The sequence below is a fragment of the Agelaius phoeniceus genome, chromosome 1, assembly GCF_051311805.1.
Source record: "Agelaius phoeniceus isolate bAgePho1 chromosome 1, bAgePho1.hap1, whole genome shotgun sequence".
Lineage (NCBI taxonomy): Eukaryota > Metazoa > Chordata > Aves > Passeriformes > Icteridae > Agelaius > Agelaius phoeniceus.
The window spans coordinates 36,493,976-36,514,048 of record NC_135265.1 but is presented as its reverse complement, the minus strand read 5'-3'; the positions used below and the strand labels follow the sequence as shown (position 1 = coordinate 36,514,048).

At 39.6% G+C, this 20,073-nt stretch overlaps 1 protein-coding gene across 1 annotated transcript; it reads left to right on the top strand.

Annotated features, from left to right (window-relative positions):
- The first annotated feature begins 4,319 nt into the window (after positions 1-4,319).
- DAZL (deleted in azoospermia like) lies at positions 4,320-18,823 on the top strand. Its single transcript, XM_077173230.1, has 13 exons — positions 4,320-4,484; positions 4,926-5,202; positions 5,281-5,402; positions 7,153-7,287; positions 7,606-7,697; positions 9,012-9,063; positions 13,205-13,271; positions 13,597-13,730; positions 15,023-15,103; positions 15,878-15,934; positions 17,003-17,104; positions 17,858-17,956; positions 18,707-18,823. The coding sequence occupies exons 1-13, from the start codon at positions 4,320-4,322 to the stop codon at positions 18,758-18,760; spliced, it is 1,437 nt and encodes a 478-aa protein (XP_077029345.1). The 3' UTR covers positions 18,761-18,823.
- The last annotated feature ends 1,250 nt before the right edge of the window (positions 18,824-20,073 follow it).

The window sequence follows — 20,073 nt, the reverse complement described above, 5'->3', positions numbered from 1 at the left end:
ATAAAATGGAGACTGTGAAAAGTTGTTGCTTTTTCAGAAGGAAACAACTGAGTGAAAGATGGACTAAATCAGGGGCAAAGCAGAGAGCTGAGAGGTTTCTCTAAGCCATGTTTCTGTAAAGGCTGGCAACCCGCTCAAGAGTATACAGAAAAGCAATAAAGGGTCCTGCTTTTTACTCCTTTTTTTTCTATAGCAGATGGAAGGGTCATTGTCAGAAATAGGTTAGAAATCTCACAAAACTTGTAAAATAGTTGATAATTGTTAAGCATGTACTGTTAGTTTGGTTATTATACTGTAAAAGGGGTTAAAAGGGTAGTTATAAGAAATACGGTACTCCACGTACCATATTACACCGAAGTAAAGTGCATCACAACCCCCCCCCACACACACACACACACACAAAGCAAAACGAGCCAGCCTGAACAGAACCGTCATGTGCCAATCAAGCGCCTTAAACCTTCACGTAAATGAAGGATCCAAACAGAAACCAGTCCAAAGGGACAAAAACCAGGATAAACAGGGGCATCTGACCCAGCGAATCCGTGCCGCTCCATCTGGGACATCGCTGCTCAAGAAAGAAACCAGCGCCGGCGCTGCAGCATCCTCGACGGGACCGCTCCTGCTCGGCCCGCGGGCCCCCATGCTTTAAGCCTTTATTTTTTTTTTTAATAATAAATGCTGAAATCACTTTTAGTACCGGGAGTGTGGTCCCGTTTTTAACAGTAATGCTCTGCAAGGAAGTGACCAATATCAGACAGTATTTATTCTATTCGTTCTGGCTTCTACATTCTGTTTTTTCAACACAAGACACTAAGATGAAACACCCTGAAGGAAGGGACGTGGCTCCTGTCATTGCAAGTAATTTGAACTTGTAGCATGGCGAGGGAAAAAAGTTTTCAGGGTCTGTAAGTTTAGAGAAAAGGTAGAACTGCTAACAAACGAATTGTAAAGCAGACAGATATTAAAACTCCCAGTGCAGTAAAAAAACTCTTTTATTTTGCAAAAATTTGTTGTAATTCAGAGCAGTCCTGGAAGCATAGGATAGCAAGGTGAAATTGTTCATAAACATATTTTACTTTTATTATTAGTGTTGAATGAATGACATGGCTCTAGTTATAATGAGAAAAGCTTAAGCAACCAAGTACTTTTTCCATACAGTACCTTTTTGTCCTCTGGCCCTCAGTGTTAAATGCTCTTGTGCATGTGTTAAACCCAAGTTCAAAAAGAGACCAGAGAACTTTACAGGGAAAATAACTGCGTACCATCAAATACAGTCATGAAAGGGGCTCAGGACATGCTTTGGAGTCTGGCAAGCACAGGGAGAAGCTAAAAGTAAGAAAAATCACTCTATACCCGCCCTGTCTTCACATCCTTTCTCTGGGCACTCCTGGCTACTCTGAACAAAGACACTGAGCTGGAGGTACTTTTGATCTGAATCACGCACAGCTGTCTTTACATATTCCTGTGTATTTGTAGGAGTCATTCTTGTAGAATGTTTGGATGAAGAATATTACATACCTCTGCAACACACTGAAATTTTTCAGTCATGCCATAGTACAAACTGGAGTGTGGACCAGCTTTGCTACAGTAGTTAAAATTTTTCAGGTTAAATTTAAAGAACTTGTCTGAATTTAAATGCCTAAAGGCTAATCATAATTATTGATAGTGCTAAACATAGCCTTGACAACCTTGTACAATAATTTCATCAGTGTCCTGACTTAGGTTATAGATAAATTATGTATGGTTTAGCTCTTAAGTTTTCACTTAGATATTGACTGTATGAGTTAAATTTATTATCAGATGAATTAAAGTGTTCTAAAATAATGTAACTTCTAGAAAAAATAAGCTCCCAAATTCTACTAGTGAAAATTAAATAATTAATGTTGAAAATAATATTCCAGTTTTCATCCAAATCAAGGGGGGGGGGAGAGTAATTTTATTGGCATATTATATATGCAGAAATTGTGGTTTTTTTAATAGAAGTTACTTGTGTTGCACTACTTAGAGTCAGGGGAGAATATAAGGAAAACCATTCAGCAAATCAGTCACTACATTTTGAAGGATTTTATGGTACTAGTGAAAACACAGATTGTGTTTTGATTATGGATACTCTAGTGGTTTCAGTGCAAATTATAACAGTGTATATTTAAAAAAAAAAGTTAGATGTTCATCAGAACATTATGATACATCCTCTTAAATAGCTACTCTAATGCAAAGAGCAGCAAAGGAAACATCCAAAGTTTAACCGGATATAGAATGACCCCTTCAGGGCTTTAAAGCCACTGTGAAATGTATGTGGCACTCTCTCAGTATGAAGTAGGAAACTCAGAAAACAGATATTCAAATCCTCTTTGGTTACCCAGCATCTTTTTCTTAGGCAAGTTTGCTGTCTAAACATTGGGACCTTCTTCTCTTGTTCTTAATCTAATAGCTTGAATATCTCTTTCATATTCTCCTTTTCATATTTATGAATCTCCTAAGAGTAGTAAGCTGTTTTAACTTTACAGAAAGAGTCAATATTATTCACAAGAAAAGATTCCAAAATTGCAGAAAAGTTACGATAAATGCTACAAAAATTCAAATGCTACATGATACCCTTGCTATCCACTTTTAGGTCTACTTCTAGGAAGACTAAATCTAACCTGACTTTTAAAGCATGTAGTCCTGTACTTAGGAGTATTAAATTTCAAGATGCAACCTCTACTATCTGTAATCAGACTGGTAATTTTTCAGGACATATTTTGTAGAATTCTCACCCACTGCAGTCTATCAGATCCCAAGCCAGAGGCTCTCCCTGAATTATTCTGATTTACTAAATTAATTGATTTATCAATGTTCTAATTAAAGACAAAAAATTAAACAAAAAAAATTGGTGTATTAAAGTGGTAAGTACTACATGGTGCAGCAGAATATAAAATCTTTCTTCTTCTGCTACTTAGTGCATTTAACAAATAAATCTATTGAGCAACAACCATTCTAATAGCTGTATTAATAAAACAAGCTAAGACAAAAATTTCCTACTCCACTTCCTCCACTCCTTTTGAAGTTTGTGTATTGGCAGCAGAAAATAAATTACTTTTTCCTTTGTTTTAAGCAACAGATCTTCTCCAGTTTTAGAAGCTAGTACCTAGATAACGAAAACAGGATACAAGCCTGACCCAAACCCAGTACAAAAAGCTCGGAACAGCCTCACTTGTTGCCACCCTTAAGGTCAAATATGAATCCATTACACCAAAGTAAATACTATGTATTACTTTCCCCTCGTTGTTGGGGCCCATTTTCAAAGTCTCAGCCATTTCAAATAAGATCTGATAAAGTATTGTACAGCATGCCTTTCACTTAAGTAAGTGGGCATTTGCTGCATGAAAGCCCAGGCATATGCTTATCTTTAGATAATATTGCAACCCCACTAGATTTAACAAAATCTCTTCTATAGGTAACATAAACACATCTATTTGATCAGGGCTTTGTTATTGGTATTACCTAAACCAGCTCTGGGTCCCATGTAAACCCAGTAGAGCAGTCTACTGGAAAAGGTAAACACTTGGTAAACCGATTAAAAAAAATCTTATCATTAGAAGACATAAAATTTGATTGGAAAAACCATCTTATGTGTTAAATACACTCCATCAGTTTTGCTTGCTACTTCAATTTTTCATCCCTAACAAGGATTACTTGTATGTCTTTGCTCTAAGAATAACCAAAACAGAAACAAATTAAAACCATAAAACAAAACCCCAAAACTCAAACAAACAAAAAAGCAAAAAACCCAAACCATAAATTAAACATCTTATTAACCTAACCCAGTCAGAGGTTGAGTTAATTTTGGTGAGATGTCCATAAGATTCTACTCTCCCTGGAACTTTCTAAAATCAGTATATGTTCTAAACATTTGATTCTAGTGGTAAACAGCTATTTAAAACTAATTTCCAAATCCAATCTTATTCCTGTAGAATCAGGAGGGGCTCCAGAGAGGTTTCCTTCTAGAAAGGCCTTGGGCCACTGGTGATCAGACAGAAAGCTGGAATTCAGCACAGGCGGTCACAGGATGGAGACCGAGCTTTTGCCTCAAGACGTGTAAAGCCTCTTCAATAACACACCATTCTCAAAACCTCCATAAGGGAAGCACCAGCTCTTGTCAAACCGGCAGAAGCTGCTGCTGCTGTGCCGTGCACTCAACAGCAGCTTCCTGTGCAAAGATGACACAAATGATAGTCGCAGCCTAATTCGCTCCCCCCTCAAAAAAAAAAAAATCCAGAAAAGCCACGGCATTTTCGATCCTTTGTCTTCTAAAAGTCAGACACGAAGGGACAGGCGCCATGTGGCAGGGGGGTGGGGGGCGCACGACGAGTGCGAAGAGCGGAGGGAGGGTGTGGCCTCTTCTGTGCCATCCCCCAATGGGGCTATTTAAGGAGAACGGGATTACTTACCGCCGGCTTTTATCGACGTCGGCAATTCAGCTTCGCGAACAAGGAAGAGCGACCGTCTGCGCTTAGTTTTCTCGAAAAAGTTCATACGGGTTTTGTTTGAAAATCCTTATATTTTTTAAGTGTGTGAGCGCAGCCCCGGCTCCAGTGAGTGATGGTGAGTGAACGCCGAAGGGGAGGTGCGCTAGGGCGGTGGAATAGGGGTTGTTTGAACGCCGAGCTCCCGGGCGGGTTTCTGCTGGGTGATGTAGTGCCTTGAGGGGGGACCCCAGCGGGCAGCGGAGCAGAGAGTGGAGTAGTAACTTCTTCGGGTTGTTCTTGGGGTGAGAAACGGGAATGCCCTCAGCTGGAGCAGTGTCCCATTGTAACGCGGTGACGGCGCTGAAGCCCTGAGGGCTACTAGCATTATAACTGTCTTGAAGGCTTAAACACCTTACAAGGTGAGCGGTTAAGGTGAAGGAGGGAGTACCGCAATTGAAAGGCCGGGGGCTTCTGCAGGGGAATCTCTGGCTCGTACCTGTTGCCGATACGGTGTTTGCGTGGGGGGCGGCTTGGCGTCGGAACACGCTTCACACCCTCAAGCGGCCATTTTGTGACGGCGCTATTTTAGCGCCGTCCCGCACGGCTGGGCGGGCGCCCCGCCGCCTGCCCGTGGCAGTGTACCCGCTGCGCGTAGGCTCCGGCAGGACCCTTTGTCTGGGGCTTGTGACTAGCTTTCATTGTCCTGTGGCGCCAAACCTTCCTGCCCACGCCCCGTCGGCGCTGGGTAGCCGAGGTGTGAGGTAAAATGGCGGCGGCACCACGAGCGGCGCCTCGCCTGGCCGAGGTCCTACGTCTCCCCCTGCCGGAGCAGAGGCCCGGCGTCGCCCGGAGTGCCGCGGGTTCCTCGGCCCGCACCGGCGTGCTGCTTGCTCTTTGTTCTATGTGAGAAACGTGATTTGCGACTGTAGCGCTGAGGCTTCAAACACTATACGAGTAAGGTAGTGGGGCTTTTTTTTTTTTTTTTTTGTTTTGGTTTTTTTAAATTTTTTTTTTTAATACAGGAGAGGTTGTGCCTACCGTGTAGTGCTGGGCCGAGGGCTCCACTTAGTGCCCAGCGGGAAGGCTGCGGCGCCGGCCGCCTTCTTCCCTCAGGCACCCGCGCTGTCATGGAGACTGCGCTCAGTGGCCGCGCGGCGGGACGTGGGTCACGGGGTTTAAATGTTTCAATTAAAAAAAAAAAAAACAAAATAAAACTAATGCTTACTTTAAACGAAAAATGTGCTGAGGCCAGGGAGAAGCCTGAAAAATCAAGGGCTTGTGTGGCCAAAAATAAGTGAACGTTTTTCTCTCCTGGATGAGCGTAAAACTGAGTGATGTTTGTAACACACGTGGGCGGGTAGATAGGTATTTCCTCCACGTAGCCCAACAATCGTCCTTTTCCACCTTTTCTTTTGCCAAAATTCTTAACTAGTCTCCCGACTGCTGTTATACCAGTTTCCCCTCATCAATTTTAAGGTTCATGCTTCTGCTCATCAGTTTAAACTTCAATAATAGAGAGCAAACAGATTAATTTTATATTTTGATGAGAGAAGAAAAAAAAACGCCTGTTAATTCTGATAAGCTGAAAAACTGAATAAACCCCAATATTCGTGGCGTCTGGAAATTTGATTTCAGAGCTACTTCATGAGATAGACAAATTAGACTTCTTTTAGAGTAATTTTAAAGGGGTGAGTCACTTCAGCTGATGCTGTAGTTCCGGTATCATGGGCAGAATTTTCCACTTCAGAACTTTGACTGATTTAGGCTTTGGACACTGATTCAGCAGCAGTGTGAGGTCTTTGTGCATCGTCTATGTAGAACAGTCATTTGTGTAGTGCTATGTTGACAAAATTATTTAGGTTTAGATAAGACAGTAGTTTTTTGCATCGGCAAGTGTTTTCCATCATCATACTGAGGACTTGAAAAGTAGCTTTGGAGGGAGATTTTCTTTCTTTTTGTTCTAGAAGACTTTTACCCCACTGCATTTTTGATCTCCTTTTCAAGTTCTAGGAAATACATGTATCAATAAATCTTATTTTTCATATTGCCCAGCTTGCTAGAATGCTTAAGTAGTCTGTTTATTCTTTCTTTCAGGTACATAATGTGTGAGAGTGTTGAATAAGTTATTTTCTTTGCAATTCTGCATTATTAGTGTGAGACACGAGCACTGCACTTCCATGGTGGCCAAGGCCGTGTGTGACAGGTGTATACCAGCAGTATCTGTGGTTACCAGCAGTGTCTGTGGTTACCAGCTTCCTTCAGCTGGTTCTGGCACTTGCTGGGCTCCTCCCCTGAGAGCCGTTTCCTGTTTTAGGGCTGCCAGAGAACTTGCACAGCAAAGTGAATACCACTTCTAGCTTGGTTCACTGACACATCCAGAAAGAAAGAAGTAGAAGCAGCAGTTAGGTCAGCTTGAGGAGTTGCCATCTCAGATTTCAGTTCAAATGCCCTTTAGCTGGGTATGCAGCCAAATAAAAGCAGAATACCAGGTGGGTGAAAAACTGCTCACTTCATGTTAATCTTCCTCCCAGATTTTATAGAGCCAGTTTCATTTGAACTGAGAAGTGTTGGAACCAATGAATGGTCCATTTGTGCTATTGAAATTCCTTGTCACCTGCTATATCTATAGGAAGATGCAGGCATTCTGGTGTCTTCAAATGTAATCTAATTGACTAAAATAAATATTTCTGTTTAAATTTTTTAGGCAGCACATGTGGAGGCCCAGCGTTCAAGCACCACAGATGGCAGTGCCTATTCAGCAACAGTCAGTCAGGGCTATGTTTTACCAGAAGGAAAAATCATGCCCAACACAGTCTTTGTTGGTGGAATTGACATAAGGGTATGTATACACTTTTGTTTAAAATGGGTATAGGGTACATCAGTGGAGAATAAGTGGAAATTTTGCTCCTGTTTTAGTGTGGATTTTTAAATTTTTTTGTGGTGGTGGGGTTGTTTTTTTTTTTTTTCTTTGTGTGTGCATTTGCCAATCTAGAAGATATTGAAATGTCATGGGAGAATTCTGGAACGTGTCTTCCAAAACAAACTTTTAGTTCTTATGGTAGTGGAAAATGGGTTTAAAAAATGGTACTGCCTGCTTTAAATCAGTTCTAAGCAGTTGAATGTTTTTGAAGATGTTTAAGACCTTGTTTTCTTTTAGATGAATGAAGCAGAAATTCGGAGTGTCTTTGAACAATATGGTACTGTGAAGGAGGTGAAGGTCATCACTGACAGGACTGGTGTTTCGAAGGGGTGGGTAGAATATGAGTAGTTGTTTTAAGTTGCTGCTTATGTGGACAGCATTCTGTAATAGGTGATATGAGCATATGCTTAGCAACACACTTGACATCCTTAAGCCTTAATACTAGCTGCAGTCTTTTGTTATGGTGAGTTAAGACTGAAACCAGTAAATCTATACTGCCCCAAATTAAATAGTATAATCTTACAAAGAATAGCATTAATTTTTTGACTTCAACCTCTCTGTTCAGGGAAAAGAAGCTCACTGTCACTCAATCATTGAAAACAAAGCCTGACTCTGTGATGCTTACACAGCCAATTCTTTTGTAGGACTCTTCTGCTGGCTAGAGTAGTTAAAAATCAGGGGACAGTTCAGGATGATGAGGAGAATTAAGATGGCTTATTCAGGGCAATGACTCTGCCCTCTCCTGACACTTGTGAGTAAGTTCTAGAGTAAAACAGCCCAAACTTTTTTTGGGTGAAGACTAAGTATGTGAACGAAGTTGAAACAAGGAAATTCCCTTTGAATATATTGAGGAGTTCTGGATTACCATGGTGAAACCCTTAAATAAGAAGATGAAGGACCTTACCCTGTTGAGTTCTGGGGAGGCCATCCCAGTTTTGAGGCTATTCCTCCTGATGAGAAGGAGACAGTACCCTCTTGAAGTTCCTTCCAGAGAGAGTTTTTCTTAGATTCTATGCTTAGCTCCTACAGTGTCACGTCTTTTTTCAGCATATATAGCAATGGAAGAGCTGGAAATAAAATTCATTTTCTCATATCCCTTCCTAGTCTGCAAAGTGAACCCTGCTGTGCAGTTAGTGTATGTTACAAGTATTGATAATCATTTGACTTATTCCATTAGTGGGACACAATTGTTACTAAAATGCTCTGAAATGATCTTAATTGTGTAGACCAGATAAACTAGGAATGCAGTGAAATAAACTGAAAAACCTCTTCAAGAATTGCTTCCCTCCCACTGGCGTTACTGTTCCTATAATGCCTGCTTTCATCCAGACCTCTGTAGTAAATGCAAAATTTAAAGATAAGTCAGATCTTATTTAAATTTTTAACTTTCTGAGTTGCTAATATTAATAGCTGTACTCATTTTGAGTAGTTAAAATGGAAAAATAGGCCTTATTTCATGTTATTCTAAAATCTGGCATTTAGTTTCTTGCATCTGGCCTCAGTCATAAATTAATGTCCTAGTTGATAATTTGGATGTGCAGTATATAATGTACCTGGCATGTTGTTAACTGGTCTTGTTTCAAATAATTTGGCTTATAATCAAATGATACCAATTACTGAGTAGTCTGGTTCTTCCTTTTTAGGTATGGATTTGTGTCTTTCCTGGACAATGTGGATGTTCAAAAGATAGTTGAGGTAAGCTCAACTTTGTCCAAATGACTCTAAGAAGTTGAGGTATGAAGGTTAGAGACAAGTTTGTGGAAGCCAAGTTATGTACCCTGTAGAGTAAGTTAGGACACAAAAAGTCTAGGGCTGCCCAAAAGGTAAACTTTCTAAAATGTGTACTGGTGGTAAAATCTTTCTGTATTTGCTTAAATAAGAAGCAAGATTAGTTTTCAGCAGGTTAGTTTTTAGCCTGGTGTGGTCAAACATCTAATGTAATTTTGTTTCTGATTGCTGTCATTTATTTATGTGCTTTAAAGCCTTGAGTTGTTTGGCTGCTTGCTTTTGGTAGTGGATGATTGTAATAGAACCCTTTTGCTTATGGCAGAAATGTAGACATTTAGTTATTGGGATGTCTTGGTCTAAGATAATTAAAATGGGATGCTCTAAAATGAGTCATCTCTCCTTTAGATTAACCAATCCCTTTCCACCAATAAGGAGAAACAAATATGGATAGATATAAGTGAAAAAATAACAGTTTACTAATAAAGAAGGAAGTAGCAAGGGGCAAAAAAATAACACTAATAGTCACTAGTTACAAAGTTGCTGAAATCTCCTGGACTCCCAGGGACCAAAGAGGAGCTTGAAATGTTAGGGCGACACCTCCCCAAAATAGTGGCCTCTGCAGCTGACCAACCTTGTAGTTCCAAAGCCAAGGGGAAAATGGTGACAACCCTCCCCCTTCTTACCTTTTCATTGATGAATGCAGCTGGCACTCTTCAGCAGCTGGTACTTGGTCAAGGGCTGGAACTCACAGGAGGGATTTGCCTTCCTTGGCAGCCAGGCAAGGCAGCTGGGCTGGGGTAGCCCTGCCTTCACTTCTGCAGGGCTGCTCTGTGCTGGCTGCAGTCGTGGGATTCACCTTGAGCCAGTCCAAGATGCAGGAGAGAAACAAAAGAGGGGGAGAAAAACCCAGAGCAAAGCATCTGCCTTGAGTAAAGACCATGAGGCAAGAGAGAATGCTGTCTCTGCTTGAACTTTGAAAAGACTGGGGCACTTGCCCCACTCTGCCCTATGGTTGTGTTTTCTGGCTCCAGGGTCTTAGGAGACAGTAACAGTTTTGGGCACAGATAGATGAAATACAATAACATTTTGGGTTCCTAGGGCATAGGAGTAACAGTATCATGGAAGACAGTATTAATTTTTTTATTTATGTCTCAGTAGTTGAAATGTTTCTCTTGCAATATTTGTGCATTTGGATGCTACTTGGAGTGCAAGTATTTTTTAAGCCTCCTAGATTGTCCTGTGGCTGTTCCTGTGTGTAGTGGGTCTAAGTGCTGGCCAAACACCAGTGCATCCACTAGAATTATTTACTAATTTTCTGCTGTGAGATAAGGATAAGGAGGAGAGCAAAGCAGGCTCAAAACTTTAAAGGATGTAAAGAAAACTTCTTTAACAGGACTAAAAACAAAACAGAAATCAGAATAAACCTTCATAACACTTTTCCTACCCCCAAGTCTTCTGTCTTTTCCTACTGACAATGCTAAGAGACAAATGTGGTATTTTCAGTCAGTTTACCGCTTTTAAAATAATCTTTTCTTCAGTTTATTTAGGGAGAGGAGCCTCTGCTGCCATGTAAAGCAGACCAGGCCTGCAGGTGGTCATGGGATCTCTGCTGGGCAGCGGCTGCTCTGGCTGCATGGCTGCAATGCCGTGGTCAATTCCAGCTGCAGGGCTGCCTTTGTTCTTAGCTGCTGCCAGCAGGATGGCTCAGCAGCTCACAGCCAGAGCAGGGCCAGGCTGTGGCTGGAACTCCAACCACAGAATCTCCACCAGCCTGCCTGTGCGGCAGAGCGGGGCCAGGCCTGGTCCAGCCAGCGTTCAAAGGCTGGAAGCAAGAGAGTTTTTCCCAGGCTTTGTTCATTTTTAAATGTGGTTTCACAGAGGCATGTTCAGCTTTTTTTAAGTGGTTTAACAGGGTGTCAGTATTGAAAACTAGCCAGCTGATTGGTTTTATCAGGTCTGAAGAAAGCTGCCAAGGTCCTTTTTTGCTTAACTAAAAACCAAACTGCGTTAAACCATAACACAGTCACCGTATAGTTTTCCTGTAGCAAACACAGGAGATGAAGGGGTAGAACTCTTACAGACAGTTCTGATCTTTGGAGTTTGGTATTGGAGAAATTATAAATCTCAGCGCTTATAACCAGATCAGGTACTTGGTTCTGATAGACTTGGGCAGGTCACAAACCACTGACAAACCTTTTTATTTTCCCTCTTTCTCCCCAGCCTGAATACAGTGACTGTGAGAATAACATGTATTGAAATACTTGCCTCTTTAAAGTCTTTGCATCAGAAAACTCCTGTGTCTCTGGAGGATGAACAGTGTCTCATTTGCTTCTGAAGCTCTTAGATAGGGAAGTAGATCAGAAAGACAAATCCAGATAGATGTGCCAGGCATAAATGTAGTGTTTTGTGGTGTGCAGATGTGTTTACTGGCCATCCAGCTGTGTAAGTGGGAAGAGAATATGTTTGAATAAAGTGGAGAGTAATGAAACCGCAGCAGGACATCCTTGATCCTCACCAAAAGATTTTAAAAGCTTGCTGTTACTTGATGTGGTATGATGACAAAAATATACAGCGACTGCTGCATTGAGCAACAGACTTCATCTGAGAACACCTTTTTCTTTTTACTATGTATTACATTTATTATGCTACATCAGTGTGGAATGCTTGCTCTGAGGTAACAATTTCTGTGGAGACCTCTTGAGTAGCGTTGACATTTGAGCCATGCAGAGTACTGATTTTCTGTGTGTGCTCCAAAACTGGAGCCTGCAGTGTTCCTCTGTTAATATAGTACTTACTGATCTGAGTTTGTATACCAGAGGTCTTGGAAGACCCAGAGGTATATTGTGGGTTTTCTTTTCAGTGCACATTTCAGGTCTGCAGGCAGTACAAATACCTGCCATCTCAGGAAGAATGTTCAGGTAGAACCTGTTGTCTTTTGGAGGGGATTAAAGAAAGGAAGAAATTAACATGGGTGTTGTAGAGCTCAAATTGTATGCAAAGGTTACTGCACTAAATCACTTAAAGCCTTATCTGCACTGAGTGCTCAGTGTTTTCTGTAAATAAGCATGATAGAGCCTCTAACTAAAATTGCTCTTGGTGCCTGTGTTCATCTGCCTGTTCAACAAGGCCTTGTAGCCTTGTTCAGCCTGACAGTGTTTTTCTTCTGCTTAGGTCTGTAACTGCACTCTGGTCCAGCATCAATCTGTTTGCAGTTCAGATTGGAAAGTTGTCTTTCTTTAAGTTGGGAGGCCTGTCTCCTAGGACCTCTCATTGTTGAGGTGGAAAAGGTAGTTGCATGATTTTGGGCACAACAGGATTCCAGAATTAATTTTAAAATACCCAAAATCACCCAAGACACTTTTCCCTGAGAAAAATAAAACCAAAAAAGTCCACCTGTCAAATTTGTCTATTTGGTGCAATAACTAGGTTATTGCACCTTTTTTCACCCTCATATGTCTGTTGAATCATCTTCTCATGCTGATAGAAATTAGAATGAGCAAGATTTTTGTGATCATTGTATTTCTTCTTATTTTACAGGCAACAATACAGTTGCTGTTGCCTGTTCAAAGCACTTCTTTAGCAGAAATGGGAGAAAATTGCAAAACCACGTATTTTCTTCTGAAGCAGGCATTTCTGTAGAGTTGCATGTGATAGAGAATCTAGACAGACTGTCTGCATCCAACACTGACTTTATTGCTTGGTACTAAAATTGTGCTAATGTGGCTAAACCAAAAATCTTTCACTAGAAACCTGAGACTGTGGTCACTTTCCAATAGTACTCTCACCGAGACAGGAATAGTTAAGGCCTGTGTGTGTAAAGCAGCAGGGCTGACAGTCAGTGATACATAGTTGCAAATTTTAGTAGTGCATGTTACTATTAGGGCCAGTGATACATAATTTTGGAGGGTTGGTGAGTAGGCAGCTGAGCTGAGGGCACTGCAGGACAACTGAGGTAAAAGGCGCATGGTGTTGAGACAGGAGACTGGAGGCTGTTGAGCCTTTGAGAGTTGATGTACTGTGATGTAGAAGCAGAGCCCAGTCTCTTTAAAATCCTACAAACCTCTCACCTTGCTGATTCCCAGCTAACAGAGAATAACCTGTCTTTCAGTCACAAATCAACTTCCATGGTAAAAAGCTGAAACTGGGGCCAGCAATCAGAAAACAACAAAACTTAAGTAAGTATATCTAAGTAAATTTGTTCATATTGCAGGTATTATAATATAACAAGATTTTTTCTTAATTATACATAATTATCCTTGCAAATACTTTTTATCTGATGCAGTATGTATATTTCAGTTAAACCTGGGTTCTGACTTCTGTGACCTCACTTGTATGGTGTTGTTTTAATAAGAGGGAGGTTGGTAGCACAATACAATATAGTTCATATTGAGTTAAATTTGTGACTCAAAACCTTTAAGATTTTTTCCAGCTTGAATTCAGATTCCTAATGAAATACATGTAGTAATGTCTTAATACTATTTTTATCTGTTTCAAAACAAGATTCCTGCATGCATCCCAGACAAATAGTTCTTGGTCCTCCTCCACCACAGTTCCAGAGCGTGTGGGGTAATCAGGGTATGGAGACATATGTGCAGCCTCCAGCTGTCATGAACCCAGTAACACCCTATGTTCAGGTAGGTCTGCTCCTGACACTGGTTTTGAATCATAATTAAATATTTTTTGAAGGTGCAAGCACATACGACTTTTGGAGTATGTATTGAGATTCCAATCTGATTTTACCCACCTGTTATCATATAGCTTTCCCCAGTAAGAAGGACCCAACTTCAAACCATTTCAAAGGAATGCCAGCAACCTTGAAAATTTGATTCAGTGATGTTAACTCGTTATAAAACAAAAAGGAGATACCCTTTAAGAATGAGAGCTGTTGAAAGTGGAGGGAAGATTGAGTTATTACTGCCTATCACAGATGCAGTTCACAAATGAAATGTATCCAGATATTTAATGTGTTGCTGTCCTGCTTCAGAATAAACAATGAAATTTAAAATGTATTTTTGTAGACTAAGAGTGGGATAAGAAGTTATCTCAGGTACTTTTCTCCTAGCCAAACATATGGTTTGGTTTTAAACTGCTGTTGTGTTATAAGAGCACTGTGTTCCAGCATCAGCTGTTAATAGCTGCGCCCAGAACAGTATTGCAGATGAGCATTCATTTTGAGGTGTGGGTACAGTGCTTCTGGCCTGGGTATGAGTCCTGTGCTGTGTGAGTGAACCAGATCAGGCTCTCTTACTGCATTACTGTATGATGGGGCAGTACTGACTACAATCTGACCCTGTCTTGTATATCTTAAACAAAGAGGAAGAACAAACTTGCAGAAATACTTTCTTGCAAGGCAGAGAGCTTGATAATAGTATTCTTGCTGATTCTCTTTAGTTTATTAATTTAAGAGCATTAATTCTCTTAAAGGCTGGAATGTGCCTTTAACTATTCCCTGAAGAATCTCGTAAAGTTCCACGTTCACAGTGTCAGAATACTTTCAGGAAAGAAATACTTGGAAATCGTCTTAATTTGAGTACTTAGCTTCCTTTTCTCCTGAAAACTGATCCTTCAGATTGTACTCCATTATTTCATAGATGTCAGTCTGCTTCAGATCTACTTCTCAAAGTTTATGGCATGACTTGCACTTCTGAAATTACATAAAAGATCAGTTACAAGTGGAAATGGGATTTTTGGATTTATAAGAGTTTGAATCTCACTTTATAGATGTTATTAGTGCCTGAAGTACTGAAGCAAGCCCTGTGGGAAATCTAAGGGTTGCTTTTAAAAAGTGAGTCTAGTCTGCACAGGAATTGAAATAACAGTGTAACTTCTAAAAGTGTGCTCCTGGCTAATACCTCTACAAATATCATATTTGTATCTTGCTTCAAACTTGCAGGGTTTTTTTAAAAAAAAAAACCTTTCTTTGCAGCCCTATCCATACAGTTCATCACCAGCTGTGCTGCTAAAGCAGCAAGTTCCCATAGGATATCAACCTGCTTACAACTATCAGGTATGTCAAGTTTTACTAGAAGCAGAAAGGCTGTTGGATACCTGACTAAGCTGGAATGAAGTGTTAACTGGAGTCTGATCTTTGTGCTTCTCATTCTTTGGAATCTATCTTCCTTCAGTTCTTCACAGCTACCAAAGCAAAAACAAAATAGTGATGAAAACTGTTGAGTAAATTAGCACACTCTTTTCTTTTTATCGTTTCATTACTATTTTCTTAATTATACTGTGATAAAACAACTTTGAAATTAGAAAAAAGTACGTGAATTAGTACTTGTGGGAGGGAGCTTTGCATTTGTACATGCTGCTGTAGTGTAGGATGTTAGGAACTTGGAATCAGAGTCTTACCAGATGATACCATGTTTGATGTATATGGGTGGGGATGTGCTCTTGCACTATGAAAATGTCAGAGAAAGTGCTTAGTTCATAGTGGGGTTTGAACTCACAAATGAAGTGGGTGGCTAAGTCCTGTTACTGATGCTAAACTAGGAGTAACTGGAAGCAGCTAGAGGCTTGAGATCTGTTTTCAATGTAGGTATTTGGTTTCCCTTATTTTCCTAATATTTAGAAATATTTTAGAATTTTACTTTAACTTGGAGTGAGAAGGCAATAGTTGAATAAAGTAAGGTATCTTGCTGGATGTAAGACTATATTAATTAATTGTTTTGTTCAAAATCCAGACATGAAATGCTATAAACAATGTCTCATACAGAGCAGTTACTTGTCTGTGTTGGAAATTAATGAGTAAAAGGTGGTTCTTGTCTAATTTTTGTTTAAGGCTCAACCACAGTGGCTTGCTGGGGAGCCAAGAAATTATGTGATACCTCCAACTCCGGTAAGTCTACAAAGTTAGACTTCTGAAACTGTCTTCTTAATTAGCACATTGTTTTTACAGCTTGATACTTCAAAAAAAAAAAGTCTCTTGTCTGGATCTGTGTAATCTGGTCTACAGAAATCTGTAATTGCAGATAAGATTGTATGTAGTCGTTCAGAATTTCTACTGATGTAGTGCTTTTTTGAGTTACCTGGTGGAAGAGATCTGCCTGTTTTTGACACCAGAACTACATGTTCTAGTTACAGAACTCTGGAATTCTAAGTAAAATGGAGTTGGTTTTTCAGGAAAAGTTGAAGGAAAAGTAAGTTGACCTGATGTACAATTTTTTTAAGTTTAAAAAGTCTCCATGTTCTTTGCAAATACTGATGAATTTTTTGGCTCCTTCCAATATGTTTTAAAAAATTTCTCAGGCTACTACAAACTGTAGATGGTGCTGCTGGCCTCTGAAAAAAATTCTTGGTTTCTGTGACTTAATGCGAGTAATGCCTGTAAGAAAAAAGAAAAAAACCCCTCTGTTTGTTTACAATGTCAGAATTTAAACTTGCCCTCTGGGTATTTTTGTATATTTAGGTGTATTTATTGACTACAGTTTTGATTAAGTGTTTAAAAGCTGTAGTAAGTAATTTTCTCGTGAATGGTATTCTCTTCCTGAAAGTTGTCAGAAGTCATTGAACTATTGCTTACACTATTGGCTTGAAATAGGGTTTTTTTTAATAACATGCATGAATGTAGATACATTATACAGCCATAATGTATCACTTTACAATTCAATGGTAGCAGGCCAAAATGTTTTTAGAGTAAGTGTGCATGGGGGTTTAGTTGTTAAATGCTACAAGCTTGATTGTAGGAGCAGACAAGTTGTTCTAGAACTATCTCATTTAAGCAACTTTAAGTATCATTCTTAACTGTCTTAGTAAAACAGGTCATGACACAATATTTCCCCTACTCATGAAACTTAACAAAACTGTGAAGATTAAACTTGGCACAGTTTATGGATAGATGAGGTGACACCATAACCGCATGTTTTTCCAGTGTTACTGAAACATTGTAATACTTAAAACTCTGTAGGTGTATACTTCAGTGAACTATCATGGCTCTGAGGATCCAGGATTTATACAGATGGAATGTGCTGTTCCAGAGCCCATGCAGTTGCCTAGCAGCCCACAGAAGGTAACCGCTTTCTCAAAACTTTTAATATTCTTTATCATAAATGCCATGCCCAGAAATTTGCACATGAGGGTTATGTAGCTTTGTCAAGGGCCTTGGACAGGTATCCTAGAAATCAGGGTTATAGTTGCTCCTTTCAGCCTCCTGTTAAGTCCCATGTATCTGATTTCTGTGTACAACTTCAGAAGTCTCACGTTTCCTTGAAACTGTTAGTGCTTGTTTGCAGTGCTGAGGGCTGGATAAAGTGTATGTACTACCTGATTAAGTCTACTGACAAGGCTTTGCCTAATATGTGGATATTACAGGTACTAAAAAAGCAGATTCAATAGCACTGCCTGCTGTCTTAGGTTGAAGCTTAGGATGAAAATTACCAACTTAATTTTATTTTAAGCTTCAAATATCTATTTTTCTTACTGTTTTGTGGAAGATGGCTTCAATTTAGTGAACAGTTGGCTTTGAATTCAGTTTTCTAAGGGAGATATTTCATTTCTCTGCTGTCAGCCTCATCCACAAGAGAACTGGCATGTCACTGATCAGAATTGTTATGCTGTAACACTGAATGGGGATAATGATTTTGTAATTTTAGAAGATTGGGGGGGGGGGGACAAAAAAATTACAGGTATCTCAGGGAACACAAGGCAGTTGAGGAATCCTGATTTCCAAGTAAACCCTGTGACACCCTGACATTGCTAGCTAGTAATGCTTTAACTAAGAAAATAACCTATAACTATAGATGCACCTATAACTGTATTTCAGAAGTCCGTGGACAGGGGCATGCAAACAGTACTATCCTGTCTGTCTAATCCTGAGAACCAGCTGACAAATGACTTTGTATCACAAGACAGCAATGTAAAGGTATGTAGTGGAAGTAAAATTATATCCCTGAAACATAGGTGACCTTCAATGTGTTCACCTACAGGATACTGTAAAGATGAAGCAATTCAAATCTGTGGATGCCACTTGAAGTTTTTCTTCCTTGTACATGCTGTGAGATGTGTGGGTTTGGCTCTCTGTTGTTTCATGATGGAAAGAAATGCTGAAATTGGATTCAGTGTGTTTAATCAGGACAGCATAAAAAATTGCGGAACAGTCAACTAATGAACAATTAGAGCATAAGTCTGGCTAGTCATTTCTCAGTGACATGGCTGAAAGACTAGTTTGGACAGAGGATGCTGGGTTTAAACCTTGATAGTCTGTACAGTGAAATAGCTACTGTGGATGGTGGCTAGTTATGCTTTGTCTCTGCTTTAACCAATAAATCATAGTCCAGGTTGGTAAGCTGGTTTGTGTGGGTTTTTTTTGTTTGTTTGTTTGGGTTTTTTTTTGCTGTATGTGTTCCATCTTTGTAGATTTGCAATCTCTGATTACATTCCAAGTCATGTAATTCCAGGTTAATTTCTAAGACCTCGCTTCCTTTTTGCAAAACAACAGATATGTGAACTAGACAGGTGTACTCTGAAACAGGAATGCAGGAGCTGTGTTTTGTCAGTTTTGGAGAGGGGTGAATAGAGGACAGGGTGTCTGGAGATAGTTTTCATGAGACTTTGGTTCCTTTATTCTGATTAATTGAATTTTTTTCTTGTCCTCTTTTCTATCCCATCCCAGGAGGGTAAGACATACCACTTCAGAAAAGGAAAGACAGTACACAAAGCCATTTGATCAACAGAGACTTCAAAGTATCTAAATTAATTAACTAGATGGTACTACAGTTCAATTTAGCAATACGGAATGTAACATTTCTCAAAAGTTACTTCAAGTTATGTTTGTACTCCTGTTCTACGTGTTTTGATACTGTTGTTGTTGCTTGAGTTGTTTGAAGTTCAAAGTTGTAAGAGTTGACAAACTTCAGTGTTACTGTTTGTGTGCTTCCCCTGATAACTGACTGGAATGTTGGAGAGTTTATATGTTTCCTTTAGGTGGATTTTTCTCTGAGCTTTAAGGTACAGTTTGCATATTACAGTTGTTTTTCATTAACACATGGTTTTTTGTTAACTACCATTTGACTCACATTGACCAGTTAACTCCTGCAGTTTAAAAATGGAAGTAGTTATTTGCCCAAGAGAATGTATTTTAAGACTGAGCTTTTAAATCAATGCAAAGGAAGATGAGAAGTTATAACTGAGCTGAAGCTCTGTAAGTCCTGCTTGGCTTTAGACAACATAATCGATGTGATTATGTTCATTGATGATAGTCTATGTACCTGCAGTCTTGAGCATCACTATTATTTTTGGGTAAGTAATGAAGAGAATCCTAAAATTCCTCTATGTAACTTAAAATGCAAGAATGTTATCTGTATTGGACGCTCAGTCAGCCAATACAAGGTTTTTTACTTGAAAAATCTTAGCAATACCTGTATTTTAAACTTCTGAGAAAATACTGCACTTATATAAACCTTTGTTATGTGATGCAAACTGTTAATCAAAGAATATGTGTATGACTGTTTTAATAATCATGTAGATTTTAGGTGTGTATTGTGAAACAGTGAAATAAATTTTTACTTTGCCTTGGTTTCCTAAATTTCTGGTGTGACAAATCTAAATAATAACTTGTTAAAGCTGTTAAAAACTTACTGCTCTATGTGAAATTTCCAGTTACTATAAATCTGTAGTAACAAACCTTCATTTTGTGTAGATACTAGCTGAAGCTTCCAAAAAGTAGAACTGAGAAAAGAGAACAGTCTTTTTATATGTCAGGTCCTAGCTTGCTTATTTTCTTCTACTCAAACACCTCAATCTCTCCAGATAATAAAAGAAAAATATGCCTCTCTTGTTAAGGATGTATATACAGGGCTGTTTAGGACTGCCTGTTCAGCTTCAAATTTCCAGGAGATTTAGAGATGGAAATGGCTAGGCAGAGACTTAGCCAGACATACATGTTAGTGAAATATGTAGAAGGGAACTGGATGTATAAGGGAATATGGCTAGAGCAGATGTCCAAGGACTGCTTCTCAGGAGTGTTGTGGATAAAACTTT